Source organism: Bos grunniens, chromosome 1, assembly GCF_055505025.1.
Source record: "Bos grunniens cultivar Pamir isolate PY7600 chromosome 1, Bosgru_T2T1.0, whole genome shotgun sequence".
Taxonomy (NCBI): Eukaryota; Metazoa; Chordata; class Mammalia; order Artiodactyla; family Bovidae; genus Bos; species Bos grunniens.
The window spans coordinates 31582520-31603375 of NC_141165.1; the positions used below are offsets into that span (position 1 = coordinate 31582520).

A 20856-nucleotide genomic window follows, 5' to 3' on the forward strand; every position below is an offset into this window, starting at 1 on the left:
GATATTTTGCGGAATTTTTTTTTTTTTTTAAAGGAAGATGCATTTGCCAAAAGCACTTGAGGCTGTTTGGTACTGTTAGATGTCTCTTCCTTGAGCAGTCAGTGTTTTTTCACTAGATTTTCCCTCATTTTAGATTAAATGCAGATCATTCAAAATGTACTTAAAATGTTTCGTGTATTTTGGATGTAATTTTAAGGATAGTTTCAGGCTTGTTATTTAACATTATTAAATAGTGCTTGTCTCAGTGAGTTTATGAAGTTTTTTGAGAGGTGGACTTTGGTTTGTCTTGGAGAGTGGTATTCAGCTAGGCAGTTGCTCCTTGTTGGTGAGTGGGCAGCTTAGTATATATTGATATTATGGAATATCATTTTGTTGGGTAGGTACTTGTTCCAGCCAGCTGAATCAGCAAGTGTATTGAGACTGTGTCACTTGCCAGATGTTGTGTTTAACTCTGAGAAATAAAACGTTGAATAAGATGACTTCAGTTTTGGGGAGCAAGCTGTCTAGTGGAAGAAGAGAGTCAACGTATAATAGTTCAAGGCAGAGCTATCCGAAGCATCTAAAAGTTTAGAGAAAGAAATGACAGCTGAATGGAGGCTGGGGTTGAGGGAGGCTTCAGGAATGGAGGCATTTGATTGAGTCTTGAGAACAATGGGCAGACTTTGAAGGGTAGACACAGGTATCAAAAGAGATGGGTGAAGTAAAGAAAATAAAAATCACTTGGAAATGGATTGCTAAATGGTCTGTTTTAGCCAATTTATAAGGCTCTGGAATAGGAAATAAAAGTTTCTGAGATGAAAAGGTTAGTTTGAGCTAAATTGTGGAGGCTTTGAAACCTATGGAATAAGATAGTCATAGAAAATTCAAGACAAGAAAGACCTTTAGGAAAACTATACTGGAGACAATTTAAGAAGAATTTGGGAGTGAGGAGAATAGTTTGAAGATTTTTGCAGTGCTGTTGATAAATATTAAAGATTGCTCCAAAAATCGCACCTCAAATACTCTCTGGGAAGCTTTGCTGACATTGTCTCCATTCCCGCTGAGATTTGCTTGTCCTCTGTGCTCTTGTAGTGTAGCCGCACTGTTTCACTTGTCTTTTTTATTAGCTCCTAAGGGCAAGAGCTATGTCTTATTTTACTTTATATCTCTAATGCATGACACAGTACCAGTAAGTGGTTGCCAGTAAATGGGTTGAATATAGGGAAGATCTGAACCATAGTAGTATCTTTAGAAAAAAGGGTCCTGGAGAAGAGTTTTAGTAGAGGTGGGATAAACAGAATGTGACTCAGTTGATTATGGGGGGTGAGGAAGGAGTCAAGGACGACCCTGGTATAATCCTGCTGGCTAACACTCATTGAACACTTTCATGGTCCTAGTGCTGTTCTTAGTGCTTCACCTGTCTTTGTCCTTCCAACACCACAGTCAGCTTTATAGATGAAAGAACTGAGGTTACAAAGCTGCTGGTAAGTGCTAAAAACAGGAAGTCTGATTCCAGATGTTACTACTTCCAGATTATGACTGAGAATTAGCATTCAGTGACAGAAATCAGGTCAACAGGAGAAGCTAGTTTGGGAGGAATTTTATACATGCTGAATTTGAGGAACTTGGAGACATTCAGGTGAAGCTGTCCAGGAAGTTTAAGAACAGATTGGAACCCAGGAGAAGCACCAAGGTTGAAAATAAGAAATTGGGGTTCACTTTGGTACAATAAAAGTGTTGATGTGCTTCCTTTGGGAGTGATTGTTAAGCTTTCAGAGATGTGAGTTGATGGTATAGAGGGTATGAGGAGGAAGGAGACAAATGGGATAGGAGAACTGATCAGGCAGAGTGGAAATACTGGAGCAGTGTTGCTGTGGGTAGCTTGGTAATTTGAAAAACTCAGATGTGGGGGTTTTTCAATTGAAGTAAAGGTAGGAGCAGTCAGAAAAAAGTTTTACTTTGAAGTTTAGTTGGCTTCATCTCTCTCCTCAGCAGCCGTCAGAATTATTAAAAAAAGTTTTTTTTTTGCTGTCCTTCCCCACATTTGTATTACATATTTGCTTCTCTATCTTGAGATAAATTTTTCTTGTGTCTGCTTCTTTATTGCCTCAAATCTCCCTTATTTTCCCCCTTTGTTTCTTGCTTTTGGGTCTTTTCACTTGGATGAGGAATTGTGCTGTGCACTGCAGAAGCTCATTAAACATCACTAATTTGGTGTTCTTCAGCAAAGACATAAAACCCAGACCCAAGACAAATAATATAGTACTGTTCCAGGTTAAGTAGAGGCAGAGACATGGCTTCAAAACTAGTGTTACATTTACTGTTTACCTGCACCATTAGCTCAAGAAATTAGTTATTCCTTTAAATTTTTTATTCACTACTCTTTCATCTCTTTAACTCTTCTCAAGCCTAAAAAAGTTTTATTCTGAATGCTCTGTAGCTGCAGCTGGTTATCACTGGAGAATGTTTGGTTTGCAGTAAATATTGTCCAGTGCCATCTTGGGTTAATCAGCTGATGCATCGTCTGTCCTACGCTATGCTGTTATTTTTAAATCCTAGAAATGATGATTTGGATGTGGTGGCATAAAGAAAAAATGTTAGCACTTTCACAGCTACTCTTTCATGTTTATTTTTCTGGGCAAACTTCAGAATTATTTTTGGCAATCCCCCTTGTCCCTTGCAAATACTTCTCTTTAGGATTTTGAGCTATGGAATGAAATTGCATTAAATACAAAAATAAATTTAGGTATAGTTGACTTTGTCTTAATAGTGAGTTATTTCTTTAGTTGATTTCTAGGTGTTTCATGTTTTTTCTTGCTATTATGACTAGGGTGTTATTTTTGTTACCTAGTAGCTTAACAAAGAGCAACAATGTTTTTTTCTGTTCAATTCAGTCTCTTGACTGAACTTTTCTTTTTTATGAGGAGTTATTTATTCTTGGATTTTTAAGTGTCTAGGCACATTTCAAACTGTGATTCAAAGTATGTTTCCCAGGGTTAAATTTAAATATAAAAAAAATTTCTCCCATATATCTTGCCTTTTAGGAAAGGTTAGCAGGGAGAAGGAAGTGAAATAGAGACAAAATAAAAGTTAGGGACAGAAAAAAGGTGGGTAGAAAGAGTGGAGATGGGAAGTGGCTCAGTGCTTGCTTGTCCTGGGCTGGTTGTGCCTCAGTCCAGTACAGTGGAGGAATAAATTAATTCAGTATGAAAATCTATCAGCTGTTCAGAGCCATATGTTTCTACAAGATATGTGTGTAAAAAAGTACTGTGTGGACCCTTAGGAATCTTGTTTGCTCTTTTCTGCATCATACAAATCTTCAGTTTTCTCTTAAAAATGTGCCTTGTTTTTGAAGTCTAGTACTCAGGTGAGATAATTGTGATCTCAAGTTTCTTGATTTCACTTTTAATACTTAAATATATGCAAAGTAAGTAAAATCTCACTACACAATACCTTGAAAAATAAAAATGACTGAGTGACAGTTAAATTCTGGGCCTCCAAGTAAGAATTTCAGAAAGATATCTCATATTAGTTATAGTTTGGCTTTTTCATCCTTAGATGCGTAGTGAAAAATCAAATTTGTTATATACTATATGTAATCTGAAATTATATATCAACTTAAAAGGTGAAATTTTAACAGTTGGCCTTACTAAAAAGCACCATTATTTGAAGACTGAACTTGACTGGCCCGTTTATTTTGGATCACAATTTTTTTTTTTCTGTAAGTCAGATTGCCTTTGTTTGATTTTATGAGTTGAGAAGAAATTGCTATTAATTTGGAAAGATTAAGTCTTTATAACATGAAAAATACTTATTTTGACAGCATGATACTTTTTCTCATTATTTAAAGGTTGATTTTTATTTTTAATACTTACAGACCAGATCATCAGATGTTCATTCATCTGGATCTTCAGATGCCCATGTGAGTATGAGGCAGTCTTTGTCTTTTTTCCTTAAAATTTACTTTAATTTACTTTAATTGTGTAGATCCCTACTTGATATTTCCCTTATGATTTTACTTGATAAATAAATATGATTGCATTGTATGTGCCTATTTTCTTTTAACCGTTTTTGCTAGATACTTTGAGTTCTTTTTTCTGTTCTATTATTCACATAAGTTGGCCCCTAAACCATGTTAGAAACGAAATACCTATATTTCCTTTTTTTATTGTGCTTGTAAAATTTTGTGCATATATACACGTGTGTGTTTATACATCTCTTAAGTTTTGCATTTATACACAATTCTTTTCACACTGCACAGTACACCTTTTGGAAATCCCTGCATGTCAACAGCTATAACTCTAATTTCGTCTTTCTAATGACATCTTAACATTCCATGCAGGAGGTATATTATTATTTATTAAGCTCGTTTCTTTGTTGGTAGGCTTAGATGTTTTGTTTAAAGCTTTTTGACATTTTTGAATAATGCAATAAACATTACTTTACATGTGTTATATAGCAGTGCTATAGAAATGTGGTCTTCAATGCTATAAAAGTATGGTCACTGAGAATTTTTCAGAGAGTCTGAGTTCAGAATTCTTTTGTAATGATACTAAGACATCATTTGCCTTCACTGTGTTGACATTTGCACTAATGGTATAAAAGCAGTTTATACCATTAGGGTAAGCTGTTGGCATCTCAGCACGAATCAAGGCAGTGTCACCAAAATGTGCAAGTAGTTGTCATACTCTTCTCCACTAGGCACAGTAAAAATAAACTAGTTTCACTTAAGAACTTTTCTTGATTAGACAGTAAAAATGATTAATATTAAATATTGTCCGTCTGTATGGGTTCTGAGTGATGAAATGGGAGGCACTTCTACCTGCCAAAATGTGGTATTTGTCTTAAGGAGAAGTGCTTGTGGGATTAAGTTGTGAAATAAAACTGGTTCCTTTTCTCATTAAGTGCTATTTTTACCTAAAGGTACAACTGATTGACAAGCTGGTTAATCAGACTTGGGTGTTTGGCAGACATTTTCTTTAAAGTGAAAGAAAGGTACCTGTTCCTTTGAAGAAGACAGCAATCTGTTTAATGATAAAATTTGAACTTTCAAGTCCAAATTAGAATTACTGAAAACTTTCTATATTTAAGAACCTTTCTGATGAAATCAGTGGTAGTATTAAGGGATGAGATTAAGGGGTCAGTAGTGATATATTTTGATAGTATATAATGAAGTTTGTCAGTATTGGAATGTTGGGGTTGTTTCTAGTTTCAGTACGACTTGTATGATTCTTAAGAACTTATTTTCCTTTTCTTTAAGATGGATGCATCTGGACCCTCAGATAGTGATATGCCAAGTCGGACTCGACCTAAGAGCCCAAGAAAACATAATTATAGGAATGAGAGTGCCCGTGAAAATGTTTCTGATTCTCCTCATCAGAATCTCTCAAGGGTAAGTATTGATAAAGATTAGAAAGGATAATTAATGATTTGGATGTGTCCTTAATTGAATTTGGTAGTCAAAGTGTCTTTGTTTTGTATTTGTTTCATTTTGTACTATTTGAAAATAGCATTCATTATTCGGTTTGGGTTAACAGTAAATAAACTCATCTAAGGGAATTTTTTTAAGTCAGATGTAAGATAATGTTTCATTTAAAAATTTTGTTTAAAAAAACCAAGGAGTGTTTGGATGTAAAAAGGCTAATTGGTTTATTGTTCGCCCCTTAGGCCAAACCTCTGCTGAACCAAGTGCCAGAGGCCAGTCACTGGAAATATACAAATGTTTAAAATACTTTTTCCTAATTGGCAACATCATGTGGCACGAAGGATCTTAGTTCCCTGGTTAGGGATCAAACCTCCACCCCCTGCAGTGGAAGCACAGTATCCTAACCACTGGACCTCCAGGGAATTCCCAAAACACACTTGTTCTCAGGGAGCTCATGTGTAATCTCACCCTGGGAAGCAAACAGGAGCAGGTGCTATTCACTCTGCTGGTCAGTGCAGGGCCCAGGGCCACCCAGGTACCCAGAGGAGTGTCTCTACTGCATGTATCTGCAAAATACTCTTGTATTCTGTTAGCTTTAAATTTCACATAATGTTTTCTTGTCATGGTTAAATTTGGAAAATATAATAAAGCAGTTATTACCAGCCAGTGTTGACATTGATAATACTTTTTCTTGGTTAGTATTTGTAAGCATAAATATATATTATTTCATTGAGGTCTATTTTATAGGAACACATTTTAAAAGACTCTCAGGTCTAATTTTTTTTAATTCTAGGAAGAATTCTATAAGCAAACTTTTTAATGAATCATTATATTTTTTGAGTAAATATTCCATGATTTCCTTAACCATTTCTCTTTTAGGTGTCTAAATTTAGCTCCTAAGATATAAATAAAATTGAGGACAAAAATTTTGTTGTGGAAAAATTTGTTTTTCATTGAATTTATGTGTAATTTTACCATTTGTTTAAACCAAAGAAGTTGAAACCAAAGGTGCTGAATGATGGCCAAACATTTTCCTTTCTATTTTGGAAAAAAATTCACTTTGAAATTTGTTCATAAAATCAGTAGTGACTTTTGAGTTATGAACTGCTTTTAACTTTTCAGAGGGATTTAAATGTCATTTTAAGGTATTAATGCAGTATTATCTTTCCATTCTGTCTCTCACCAAAAGCAGGCCTGTTTAATAACTGGGGGACTGATAGTCTTATAAGTCAGTCTCATTTTGGTAGGTGAGAGAGGAATATTCAGATTTCAATTGCAGGTTAATATTTAGGCTGTATTTAATAAACATTCCTCTCTTTTAAAACTTTATGAATCAAAATTAACATTCAAATGAATGATAGAACAATTAAGAGTCTACAGTTTATTCACACCATATTTCAGAAGGAAATTGCTTCTAATTTAACATAAATGAAGACTTCATTAAAATACTGTGTCTCATTCAAAATTAATTGGTAACTGTATACTTGCCTGAAACCTAGAACATAGTATGTGGTATTTTCCCAGCAATGAAAATGAAATTGTGTTCATAAATATCAGTCTTGTTGATGAAGAATGGAGTAATTTGCTGAATTATAAAAGGAAGTGATGTGATTTTTGCACCTGAATTGGGGGTTCTAGATGGTAATGATTCCTGCTATTCAACCATGGAAATATATGTTCTTCCTCCCTATTTGAATGTCTGTTTTCTATCACTGCTTCTTTTGCCCAGAAACATATATACTTGCCCTCCTCAAGTGCTTTTATTCTTTTTACCAACAAGTAGGTTGAATGTGTTATAAGCCTTAGTGTCTCTTTGTGTTTTATTTTTATTTAAAAATGACTTTTGTATGTTATTAACTCAATTAACTTGTTAATAACCTCAGGGTTATAGATAACATTGAGAATGTGTATGTAAAGGTGTGTGCTTTTTACCTTTTCACAGCCTCTTCTAGAAAACAAGCTTAAAGCATTCAGTATTGGAAAAATGAGTACAGCTAAGCGAACTTTGAGTAAGAAGGAGCAAGAAGAATTAAAGAAGAAGGTAATGCTTAGAATGTATTTTTAGTTATCTCTGTCAGTTAAATGTACCTAAGGAGGCTTTAAGTGTATGGACAGTAGAGAAATGTTTTTCAAAAATTCTTGATTTCCAGGGTATTCTCAGCTCCTACCCCAAGTTAAGTCTGTAACACAAGATGTATTCAGTGAAGGTCCAGCTTTATGCCTTCCCCCTTCATCATTTCCTCTCTTCTGTGTGACAGTTTTGGTTATTTTCTGGTCTATTCTTCTTGTGTAAGCAAGTGTGTATAAATGTATGTTGTGCCTGCTTTTTTTTAGATGAACAGTGTTTTACTTTATATAGTACCCTTTCCTTCACTCTGCTTTTTTCTTAACATTGTATCTCAGAGATTACTGCAAGTATATTGAAGCGTTGCTTGTTCTTTATTGAAGCTATATAGATATGGGATAGTTACTTACTAAAATCCTACATTCGCTGCAATCCCTATTGAGGGAATTAATGTTTTGGTCTTTTGTTGTTTCCAGTAGTGCAGTCAGGGATAGTGTTTTGCATTTGGGTTTACTCCTAGTATACTTTTAGGATATATTCCTGTAAGTGAGATTACTGCATTGAATGGTAAATGTATAATTATAGTTATGCTGCTGCTGCTGCTGCTGCTAAGTCGCTTCAGTCGTGTCCGACTCTGTGCGACCCCAGAGACGGCAGCCCACAAGGCTCCCCCGTCCCTGGGATTCTCCAGGCAAGAACACTGGAGTGGGTTGCCATTTCCTTCTCCAGTGCATGAAAGTGAAAAGTAAAAGTGAAGTCGCTCAGTCGTGTCCGACTCCTAGTGACCCCATGGACTGCAGGCTACCAGGCTCCTCCGTCCATGGGATTCTCCAGGCAAGAGTACTGGAGTGGGGTGCCATTGCCTTCTCCATAGTTATGCTAGATGGTGTTAAATTGCTCTCTATATGGGCGAGTCCATTTTGTATCCCTATAAACAATGTTTGAGAGATTGTTTCCCCATAGCTTTGCCAACAGGATATTTTTGAAGGAGTTTTGCCAATCTAGTAAGTGAAAAATGGAATCTCAAGGTAGTTTTAAATTTGCATTTCTCTTATAAGTAAGGTTGAACAACTTTTCTTGTGTTTACTGTCTGCTTATATCTAAACCAGTATTTCTCTTAGAAGGATATCTGTATTTAGAAATTCTTGTTTAAGTATGTTGTAACACTTGGGTGTGACACAAGGTACAGGGCTTTTTCCTCAGTTTATGGATTGCCTTTTTATTTTGATTCTGGTGTTTTTTTTCCATGCAGAAACAAGTCATGGGCAGATTTACTATCAGTCTTCTGATTTCTGGTTTTTCAGTTTTGTTTTTTTATTCCAAACTTATAAAGGAATTTCCTCATCTTTTTTTCTCATATCTACATTTTAAAAAATTAAATCTTATTCATTTGCAATTTCTCCTAGTGTGTGATGTGAAGAATTGGCTCATTTTTATTATTTCTTTTAAATAGCTATCAAGTTGTTGAATACTGAATTTCCACATGGGCTTCCCTGGATCCTCAGTGGTAAAGAATCCGTCTGCCATGCCTGAGATGCGGATTCAGTCCCTGGGTTGGGAAGATACCCTAAAGAAGGAAATGGCAACCCACTCCAGTGTTCTTAGCCTGGGAAATTGCATGGACAGAGGAGGGCTCTGGTGGGCTATAGTCTGTGTGGTCACAGGAGTTGGACATGACTTAGCGACTAAACAACAACAACACAAAATTTTCCAATTCTGTTGGATTTATTTCTATATTTTCTGTTCTGCTCTATTTGACCTTCAAGTCACATGTTTTAGGGACATTTAGAATAGTTAAATTGTCAGGGTTCTACTGAAGGTTTTTTCTTTAATGCAGACTCTCTGGAGATATTTAATGCAAACTGTTTGAAGCTTCTTTAGACTTCTAATTATTTATGTCTTTGGTGGTTTGTGACGGAAATGTTTATATTTACTGAATTAAATTGTTGTGCCTTATAATTGTCATAAACATTAATAGAATAATATAGTCTGTGTAGTCAGTTGTCATATAGTTGCACCCTTGAGTTGTCTCTAAACAAATTTATTTAGTGGATCCTTTTTTTTTGTTCCACAGATTACTGGTAGAGGAGCAAAGTCCTTCTTAATTTCAGTGTTAATTAGTATCTACTAAGGATTAGGTATTATTGCCTAATAGGAGTGCTTAATAACTGCTTTCCCCATTGGAGGGAGAGATTCTGTTTACATTATTCCTTGATGAGTTTCACCCTGTATACAATAATGTTTATATCAAATGATATTAATATTTTCATGTGTATTTAGGAGGATGAAAAGGCAGCTGCTGAGATTTATGAGGAATTTCTTGCTGCTTTTGAAGGAAGTGATGGTAATAAAGTGAAAACGTTTGTGCGCGGAGGTGTTGTTAATGCAGCAAAAGGTTAGTGTGAATGTTTCAGTCCTTGAGCAAACCTAAAAAGTCTTGGTTGAATGACTGTAGGTAATGATGAAAAAAGTTTGGTTGCTTTTCAGTTTCATTTTCCTTTCTATCAGCGCCCTCTGGTGGTGCTACTTATTAGTAAAATAAATAGCCAAATAAGGATTAATGAGAAACTGGAGCCAGGAAAGTTTTTAAAATACATAGTACCTTTCAAGTTTCAAGAGGGCAAAAATCTTTGTAAACATATGAAAAAATGTATTTTATAGTTCTACTTTATAGTCCGAGGAGTGGAATTTCTGGTCATTTGGTAACTATTTGTTTAACCTTTTGAGAAACTACCTGTACCATTTTACATATTTTATAGTTTTACTATAAAATGATTAAACTAGTATTTTTGAGAATAAGGTAATAGTATTTGAATTATCATATTTAGTCACAGGTCATCTGTCTTAGTACTAAAAAGCATTTACTAATTTTTGTTTATTTTCAATAAAAATAGTGGGTGAAGAAAATCCATGTAATGTGAAAGTAGTTTTGAAACTTAGTATTTTAAATTTCAGAAGAACATGAAACAGATGAAAAAAGAGGTAAAATCTATAAGCCATCTTCAAGATTTGCAGATCAAAAAAATCCCCCAAATCAGTCATCCAACGAAAGACCACCATCTCTTCTTGTGATAGAAACCAAAAAACCTGTAAGTCATACTTAAGTAAGTGACCCTTTAGGTTCAGGGATGGCACTGCCAATAATATTTTCTGTACTTCCACTGTAAGCAGGACTTTGGTTTCTTGTTTTTAATTCTTTTGGGAGTAGATACTGAGTTTTGATGCTTAATCTTACTATATGAGATAACAAATTGGGACACACAGATGACACTCTATACATTCATTGAGCAGTTAACCTTCGCTGTTACTCATAGTATGTTGCAAGTTAAAAGTTAACTATATTTTAGGTATAAATGTGAAATAATGGGATTGTCTTTTTAAGCAATCCTGAACTGGGTGTTTAAATACATCAGCATGCGTGATATCAATTATTTGGAAGACTGTGTACTCCAACAATGTGTCTGTTGCTTGGGACATGTTTGGTAATGTTCCAAGTAATCTGATAATTACTATCAGAACTAGTGACATTTTCCTTTATATATTCTTAGGGTTAGAAAATCTTTTATTTTTTGAGTGAAACTTTTCTTGGAGGATGGTAGGTAGATGTGGGTCTTATCATTAGGAGCCAGATTTGATGAGAAAATGTGGTTATACTGAATAGTAAAACTGGTTTTTCCTATCCGACTCTGAAAGCAATTAAAAAACAGTTTTATTTAATTCACATATCATAAAATTGACCCTTTAGAAGTATAAAGTGTTTTTAAAGTATATTGACAGTTGTACAACAATCACTAATCTCTAATTTCAAAACATTTTTATTATCCCTAAAGGAAACTTTATACTTTTAGTCATCCCCAGCCTTTGGCAGCCGCCATTAGTACATTTACTGATTTCAACTCTTTATGGTTGAATCATATTCCATTTTATGGATAATGCTGTGTATTGTTTATCCATCTTGACAGACATTTGGGTTGTTTCCACTTTTTGGCTATTATGAGTATACTTCTGAAAACATTCATGTATAGTCTTCTGTAGACATATATGTTTTTTCTCTTAATATATATTCCTAGTGAAATTGTATCACCACTTGCTAAAATTTATTTTAGTCATTTTAGTCGATGTGAAGTTGTACCTAATTACAGTTTGATTTGCACTTGTCTAGTGATGTTGAGTATCTTTTTATTTCTTATCCATTTGTAGTCTTCTTTAGAGAAATGTCTTTTCAGATCCTTGGCACATTTTTAATTGAGTTGTCTTTTTATTGTTTCCTGGTGGCTCAGACGGTAAGTGTCTGTCTACAATGTGAGAGACCTGGGTTCGATCCCTGGGTTGGGAAGATTCCCCGGAGAAGGAAATGGCAACCCACTCCATTACTTCTTGCCTTGAAAATCCCATGGACGGAGGAGCTTGGTGCAGGCTCCAGTCCATGGGGTCGCAGAGAGTCGGGCACGACTGAGTGACTTCACTTTCACTTTCTTTATTGTTGAGTTCTAAGAGATTTTTACAGCTTTTGGAATCAGGTCTCTTACCAACTATGTTGTTTTCTTCCTTTGGGTTTTTTTTTGTCCTTTTCTGATTGTGTCCTTTGAAGAACAAAATTTTATAATTTTGATGATGTTCAATACATCAATTGTCTTCTTTTGTTTCTCTTGGTGTCATATCTAAGAAACTGTTGCCTAGTTCAGGCTCATGATGATTCACTATGTTTTCCTAAGAGTTTTATAGTTTTGGTTGTTATATTGAGGTCTGTGAACCATTTAATTTTTGTATATGGAATGAGGTAAAGGTCCAATTTCATTCTTTTTTGTGTTTGGATATTCAGTTTACCTACCTCCTTTTGTTAAAAAGACTATTTTTCCTCATTGAATCAAGGATCCCAAAATAAGATAATAAGGATTTTAAATAAGGATCTTTTAAAATAAGGATCCCAAAAGCATTTTTGGAAGCAGTTTTAAGAGAGAAATTCCAGCAGTGTTGCTGTTTGTTTCAGTAGTTAATTTCCTCCAAGGTGATTGTTTTGAGAGTGCATATTTCTGGTAGTTGTTCGTGGCAGTTATTTACATGACATTTCAGTTACTTTATGGTTATTAGTTTTTCCTCCAGTGCTCCTCCGGCAGTATTCTGGCCTAACAATCATAGACTTTATTTAAGGGGAGGATAAAGTTGGTGTCTCCTTTACTTTAAGACTTCTGCTTGTTGTTTTAATAATTTGTTAAATTCTTAGTTTTAGAGAACAGGAAGGACAGACAATTCAGTGGTAACAGAAGCATTCTTTCTTTTTAATTTAAATAATTAGATCATAATTGGCACAAAAATAGAAGTATATTTAAAGTGATCTGATTGTCAAACCATTAGTTTTGTTTAAAGTATAACTTATCATATCCTTCATAGCCACTGAAGAAAGGGGAGAAAGAAAAGAAAAAAAGCAATTTGGAACTCTTCAAAGAAGAATTGAAACAGTAAGTTTTATAGTGTTGAGAATGGCTCTCATAGGTATTTTGAGCTGATTCTTACAGATGCAGGTGCGAAGAATGTAGTCTACCAGTTTGTTTTTACTAACTGGCTTACATAAAGCTGTTTTAGATATTTTGTGGGGTATACTTGACAGTAAATTAGCATTTTGTGCAGCATCTAGATTGCTTGCATTATATGGATTCAATTAAGTTGAATTTAACTAATGTCCGGAGTCCTGTTTGCAGTGGAAACAATATAGTCAGTGAGATAGGGGTGAGGAGTGGTCTATCTTAGCCAAGAAAGAACAAATTTAAGTGTTTTTCATGTTGAATTTCCTTTTCATCTTAAAAGTGGGCTTTGTATTCTTTTGCTTATACGATACATCAGAAATTTGCTCGTGATTTGTAGCTGAGGGACACTTCTAGTCTTGGTTGTCAGTGTGTCACACAAATATTTTGAAGTTATTTGAAGGTGACATCTGGATAAGTTCTGGATTATCAAATGTGAACAACCAAATTTTGGCTCATTATTAGTGATTATATATGTTTTCAACAGAATTCAAGAAGAGCGTGACGAGAGACATAAAACAAAAGGCAGGTTAAGTCGATTTGAACCTCCACAGTCAGATTCTGATGGTCAGCGTCGTTCTAGTAAGTGACATTTATTTTAATGTTTATATTTGTGATGAACTATTCTAAAAACTAAGAATTGTTCTCTTTTTCTTCTTTTAAAGTGGACGCGCCTTCAAGAAGAAATCGATCATCTGGTGGTAATATAGTTTCTTGCTTTTTTAATTCGTAGAAATTGTCCAAACTTTGTATTTTGCAGGTTATAATTTTTTTCCTCTTTGTCATAGTTCTTGATGATTATGCACCTGGCTCACATGATGTAGGCGATCCAAGCACTACTAATTTATACCTTGGAAACATTAATCCACAGGTAATACTAGGAAAGTAAGATGAATATTGGCTCGTATATTGTATGCTTTTGTTGGAAAACTGCTTTGTCAATCAACATTAAAAAAAAAGATGAAGTCAAGAATGTGAAATAAGCAGATTTGGTAGAACTAGGTAGGAACTGAAATTATCTTGTGAAATTGAGCCTTAGTGATGTGGGCCAAATTTTCTTGTTAAAATTCTTGAGGACTTGTCTCCTCTTTTTATAGCTGGACTGTACTCTGATTTTGAAATGTTTTCCTAAGTGCTGATTTTATTTATCAAATCAGGATATGACCAGTGGTGGACAGTATTCTTTTTAGACTGTCTCCTTCTGATATATAGCCTGCCTCCTTATGGATTTCCTTTTTTCATTTTTTGTCTCCATAATAGCAAAATAATATTTCTGCCGCCTTTTATATTTTAATTCTTTCCCCTGCTATGTTCTTAACTGAATCTAGTGGTGGTTGTGCATAGTATCTTTAATACATGTTTTGGACCTCATTGCGTATTTACCATTTTCCGTTTTGTCTTTTCTTGATTACACTGGTAGCTGGGTGCTGGAAAAGAAAAAAGTAACCGGCTCTTTTATTACTTTCATTGCCAACAAATATTTCCTCCTTGATTTAAGTATGATTATTATTGCTGCCTGAAAAATGTTGGTAAATGCTGAACAAATCACTGTTGTAAAACAAATCATTGCTGTAGCTTATTTTAGATGCAGACTCTCAAAAGGAGGAAGAGTGAAGGTAAAGGTGTGTTTTTGATTTCTCCAGCCTCTCAGTGTCTTTACCTGGCCACTTACGTAAAACAATGTTTCTGGTATGAAAAAATTTGTGAATGCCAATGAAGGCAGAATTTTTCCCTTGCAGAGGTCCTAGTACTTGGATGGAAAATTGTAGCATTGATAGTTTTCTTCTTATCTTGCAAAATTACTTTGCTTTCCATTGTATAGAATTATTTTCTCTTTGCATACAAAAAGTATCTTACGCCTTTTAATAGATGAATGAAGAAATGTTGTGCCAAGAATTTGGAAGATTTGGTCCATTAGCCAGTGTGAAAATTATGTGGCCTAGAACTGATGAAGAAAGGGCAAGAGAGAGAAATTGTGGCTTTGTGGCCTTTATGAACAGAAGAGATGCTGAAAGAGCTTTAAAAAATTTAAATGGTAAGGAAGTCCATCATAGAATTTAGACATTGTTTTGGATTTGAAAAGTATCAAAACTCTAGGGGGAAAATGAACCAGAAGTGTGAAGGTTAAATGTGGAAATTAATTCATATCACTAGAGATTTTTTGAGAGTTACCAATGTGACTTTTCTTTTCTTTCTTTTAGGAAAGATGATTATGTCTTTTGAAATGAAGTTAGGTTGGGGTAAAGCTGTGCCTATTCCTCCACATCCAATATACATTCCGCCTTCCATGATGGAACATACGCTTCCCCCACCTCCATCAGGACTGCCTTTTAATGCGCAGCCTAGAGAGCGGTTAAAAAACCCCAATGCTCCCATGTTACCACCACCTAAAAACAAGGAGGATTTTGAGAAGGTAATTTTAAAAATGTACATAGGGCCGCATCTAATTTGTAAATACTAAATCTGTGGTAGTATTTCTTTTCAACAATTTTATAGAAAATGTGTGTGTAATTCTGTTTGGCAACTGTTAAAGAAAAAGAAATAACTTAGATGTGTTCCCTGCCTTAGCCCATGGAAACCCTGTACTGGGATAATAGATCATATTTTTATTTGTGGCCACCATTCCTTTTTTGACCTCTTATTAAGTTTTTTTTGTTGTTGTTTTGTTTTCTTTGTCCTCTGTTGTATCCAGGTTTGCTTAAGTGTAGTATCTAAATTTATTTTGAGAAAGTGATACTTTGTATTGGTTAAGTGCCTTTTCAATTAGAAAGACTCTAGGAGTTAAATAGTTAAATTGTTTGGATGGCAACTAGCTAATAACTTCTCAAGATCTGAGGTATTAGAATATTTGAGAGCATATGTGATTTTTAAAAAGTTTACTCTATTAAAAGCAAAGGGTGAGTATTTTCTTTTTATTAATCATAAAACCAACTTAATTTCAAATTATAAGAATTTGTTGGTTCTGTTATGAATTAATTACACTTAAAAATGACAGGGCTGGTTTTAAAGGCTTGGGAACAAAGTAGCAAACTGTATGGCTAGAGGCAAACAGTTAATTATTTCACAAATTAAAATCTTTATCTGATAATTCGCAGTGTAGTACCTATTTCAGTGCATTGATGTGCATTCTGGCAGGAATGTTCTGATTCTTTGCATTTGGTGAACGTTTATTGTTCACTGAAAACATCCATCTGCATTTATGTAATTGCTTAGTGTATAATTACTTCAGATGCAGTGATTGCCTGCAAAACTTGTGATTAGTTGTGTAGTATTTTCAATGCATATGTATATTTTTGCTTGTTACTTGTTAACAATACTCACATATTCTATGTTTATTATCTGATGTGACTTCATATACAGACTCTGTCGCAAGCCATAGTCAAAGTGGTTATCCCAACAGAAAGGTACATGTTTTTCTTTATTATTACTGATCTAAATATAGACAATATCCCCTTCTGAATTTAAAAAAAAAATAGTGTTGAGGAAAAGGTAGTATCTTGACTGAGCAATGGTTCCTTCCCAGTACTTTTTGGGGGGATATGTGAAGCTTAATCAACTTTAGTACACTTTGCAATTTTATGTCATTATCTTTTTTTGTTTTTATTGTTACCAATGTAGGAAATTTTATAGCTTTAGCAGATAGAATGTGTTTAATAGATTTAATCTGGAGTTGCTGGTCTAATAACACTAGACTACTGTGATGGGAAAATAGGTGTTTTAAATATATCTTAAATTTTAGGTAATGTTACATTTTGACCCGATCTGTTATTTTTTCTTGGTTCTGAATTGTCTGTGTTTAATGTACAACCTTAGTTTGAGTTTTCTTTACTGAAAGCGTAGCTGTATTTTTTTCCTAAATGATTTTAAGAAGGAATTTCTTTTGTTTTTATGAACACTGGACATAACTAGAATTTTTTTTTAATAACAAAAGTTTTTGGAATTCTTTTATTTTCCTTTCTTCCTTTTTTTCTTTTTCAACATAATGTTAAAGCAGAAGAATTCATGCTCTAGGTATGCTCTTGCTCAGTCAAGCTAAGCCTTTTCCCAAACACAGGAACACAACACTGGTTGAATAATAAATGAACACAAAAGAATACCAAATTCTCTTTGACATTGGCCTTGGTGAGCAACACCAGCTGAACTGTCTGCGGCAGCGGGGGACCAGGAAAACATCATGGGATGGATTGGGAAAGTATACAGTTTTTGACCAGACATTGGTACGATCGACTCCAGTAAATGTGGTTTTATTATAACTGAGAGACAATTTTTGTTTTTTTGTTGTTGTTGCCCAGAATAAGATAATTACCATTTTAAAATAAAATAATGCACTTATATCATCTTTTTGTACTACACTGTTTCATTCTGATAGAAAAGTCACCCTTTTAAAAATAAGCACATAATCCTTAAGGATAAGTGATTACAATTCTTTAAGAATCTTGAATTTAAGTTAGCAACAACTAATTGTCAGATTTTGATTTTAAATAATCATGAAGCACTTTAGAACTTCTTTTAAACTTTATACTTTCTAAGAATAGATTTATCAGTTACAAGCCTGTTTAAAACTATAGTGGGTTTTTTCCCCCACTGGTAAAGAACTCACAGAGAAGTGTATTTGCAGCACTCAGAAAGTATATATCCAGTATTAGTTTTACATGTGGCTCAGCTTATTTCTAAATAAGATTTTGAGTATACCTTTTGCTGTAAAGTCTTGACTCACCATTACAATGAATCCTTTGTTTTAAACTTGCTAAACCATTTTTCATCTATCTTTAATATGCAAGTTGCTTTTGACAATTCATAGAAGTTTCCGGATGTGTAGTATTTGCCCACCTAGTCATATGATACACAAAATTCAGTTTAATTTGATGCATACCAGTGGGAGCTTTGGGACTGAATCAGTACTTTACATTGCATTACCTCCATTCCTTTAAAACACTCATTAGCTGTATGGATGCTGAGAATACATTCTCATTTGGATGTCAAGAAATGCATATTTGCAGAGCAGGTAGTAGCATTTGTGAAAGAAATAAATTTTAGATTTAAAATTAAGTGATGCTTGTGGGGTTTTAACAATATGAGGTTGAATTAATAGTTTTAATATATAGTTCCCCCTGTGTTAAACACTTATTAAGCCTCCATGTGATTTTTTTGACCTTTTTTAAGAGGTCAAAAAAATTCATTTTTTTCATTACATAGAGATTTTAATGTCCACTTAAGTAGGTTTGCCTGAGAAAATAAGTATAATTACTATGAGATAAATTATTTTATTGTTCATGTACTCTGAAGCAGGGCTTTACAGAGCAAAAAATGCCTTATTCTATAACTATATATTTAATTTATATTCTGGCAGTTATATGAACTTTTAATTTGAGCTGAGAATGCTAAAGGTGTAATTTAGTGTGTGCCTTGTACCAAGAGCCAATATCCTTTTGCTTTTCCCAATTGCTATTTGCCGACTTTATATGGTGGCAACTAATAAAATGAGAAATCAGAAGTAGCTGTAATAAACTGAATTATTTTTGCCTGGAATTGTAATCAATGTCTGAAATTGTGTTTGGAGTCTCATAAAGTATCAGATTCTTAAAATAAAGACTTTCTATAAACCCAGTCAACAAAACGACAACTAAAAAGTTACATATATTTATTTTTGGCTTAAATATTGGGAAGTAATTGTTACGAAAAATGGGAAGGGAATATCATCATGTCCCGTATTTTGAAATATTTTGGAAAGAGGACTCCATTTGTTTAAGGCTTTGGCAATATAATTGCTTTATTGATTCATAACACACAGACAGAATTATACATGTCATAAACTGTGAACTAGTTTGAAGTGTGATACAAAGGGATGTTGCCTCATTAAAGGTCAGATTCAATAAAAACTCCATCTGCTATATGTGTACCAGAAAAACACAGGATTTGGATGGATTTTTTTCTTTAAATCAGGCCTTAAACTTGTTAGTTTTGCATTTTTACAAACTATAGTCATGTCTATAACATTTCAATATCACCAGAAAAGTGCTTGGCTTAGGAATGTTTTCTTTTAAAACTGAGATAGTGTGTAAGTTTTTAGATGGTTATGATAACATATAAGCTCTGAGTTACTGATTTTATATATTTGCAGCTTTCCAGTTAGTTGTGGTTCATAATTTAATGTTTTGCATTTGAAAAATAAAGTTGAGTGGCATTTAGAAATTGAAATCTTTATTGCTTTGAAGCTGTGTTGTGGTCTCCCACCCCCCCCCTCCCCTTATCTCCCACTCCCTTATCCCCATTACCCTGCTCCCTCTTAATGCACAAGGTATATTAACATATGCTCCAGGTTACTTTCTTGGTATAAATTCTGTACTAGTCAGCAGGACAATCTTTTTCTGCACAATTATAGTAACTTAGGTCAAGTGTAGTTTTATATAGTGGTAGGTCTGAATCCATTTTCTTTAACTGTGTTGTTGTTGTAGGAATTTGCTCGCCCTGATACATCGAATGATAGAGTTTGTTGTACGTGAAGGGCCAATGTTTGAAGCTATGATTATGAACAGAGAGATCAACAATCCTATGTTCAGGTGTGCATTTTTTTTTAATTGTGGTAAAATTTGCATGTAGTATACCCATGTAATTTACTGTTTCTACGTGTACAGTTCAGTGGCAGTCTTTCATACCTGAAACTCTGTACCCCTTAAACAGTAACTCCATTCCTTTGGTCCCTCAGCCTCTGGCAACCATGTTTCTACTTTCTATCTCTTTGAATACTCTAGGTACTTCTTCTGAGTGGGATCATACCTTGTTTGTACTTTTGAAACTGACTTAATTTCACTTAGCATATGTCTTCAGGGTTCATCTTTGGATGAACATACACACACACACACACCACATTCTGTTTATCCTCAGATGTACTTTTTTAAAATACTTCAAAAATATTCCAAGAATAAAGTCCTGAAAGTATGAGGTTATTTTTGTAATGGGGTGAGAGGGTAGTTTTAACACATTATTGACCAGAGTTGTATTATGGCCACAGGTGTTAGTTAGCATTGTTTTTAGCATTTTCTTGGAGGAAAATACTTTTCATTTTGTTTTTCACTGGAAGAGTCATAAGCAAGATATGGTAGAATAAATGAGGTTTATAGAAAACTACTTACCTTCTGGATAGTTATGATATCTAACACATTCATTCACAGTTAAGTAATTTAAAAACTGCTGCTTTTGAAATTACATCTTGGGAAGACTTCTCCATTGCCAGACACAGTCCCTGACTTAGGGGTGTTCAATAAAACTAATCGTAAGACTCAGCATGATGCGTATATACCTTCTGAGTGTTAATGTCAGTCAAAAGACAGTTTGGAGTGAGGGTGAGGATTTCTTTTCAGGGATCTTTGCTTTTGATTTTATTTAGAACTAAATAGGCAAATAAAATTTCTCATTTGTTTTTATTTACTTGAAGGCACTTCTGCATTAAAAAAAAGTGATGTTTAATTTTTTTGTTTGTTTTTGTTTTAGATTCTTATTTGAAAACCAGACACCAGCCCATGTTTACTATAGGTGGAAGCTTTATTCTATTCTCCAGGCATGTATATAATCAGTTACCTTGTTAATTTTGAATCTGAGGTATTGGACCTCTCTAATAGCATTCTTGGCACTTATTAGGGAGATTCACCAACTAAGTGGCGGACAGAAGATTTTCGTATGTTCAAAAATGGATCTTTTTGGAGGCCACCACCATTAAATCCATATCTGCATGGGATGTCAGAAGAGCAGGAAACAGAAGCTTTTGTAGAGGAGCCAAGTAAAAAGGGAGCACTTAAGGAAGAGTAAGATTTTTTTTTCCTTGTTTTATTTTCAGAAAAGATGATTTAATGGTCACTTTAATTAAT

The 20856-nt window shown here is 34.2% G+C and overlaps 1 protein-coding gene across 9 annotated transcripts in view; it reads left to right on the forward strand.

The window, feature by feature from the left end:
* The window catches only part of U2SURP (U2 snRNP associated SURP domain containing), a 49586-nt gene that overhangs the window by 5597 nt on the left and 23133 nt on the right, over positions 1 to 20856 (forward strand). For 3 of the 9 annotated variants that reach the window (XM_086384402.1, XM_086384232.1, XM_086384550.1), the window contains exons 2-16: positions 3857 to 3901; positions 5240 to 5371; positions 7347 to 7445; positions 9750 to 9864; positions 10425 to 10558; positions 12861 to 12928; positions 13479 to 13573; positions 13657 to 13692; positions 13780 to 13862; positions 14861 to 15026; positions 15193 to 15404; positions 16352 to 16395; positions 19447 to 19551; positions 20483 to 20553; positions 20634 to 20793. In XM_086384402.1, coding sequence (XP_086240528.1) covers positions 5240 to 5371; positions 7347 to 7445; positions 9750 to 9864; positions 10425 to 10558; positions 12861 to 12928; positions 13479 to 13573; positions 13657 to 13692; positions 13780 to 13862; positions 14861 to 15026; positions 15193 to 15404; positions 16352 to 16395; positions 19447 to 19551; positions 20483 to 20553; positions 20634 to 20793 — 1520 coding nt within the window. In that variant the 5' untranslated portion in view covers positions 3857 to 3901. The remainder of the gene's footprint in view (positions 1 to 3856; positions 3902 to 5239; positions 5372 to 7346; positions 7446 to 9749; positions 9865 to 10424; positions 10559 to 12860; positions 12929 to 13478; positions 13574 to 13656; positions 13693 to 13779; positions 13863 to 14860; positions 15027 to 15192; positions 15405 to 16351; positions 16396 to 19446; positions 19552 to 20482; positions 20554 to 20633; positions 20794 to 20856) is intronic. The other 6 variants (XM_086384487.1, XM_086384325.1, XM_086384635.1 and 3 more) reach the window with 3 other exon arrangements.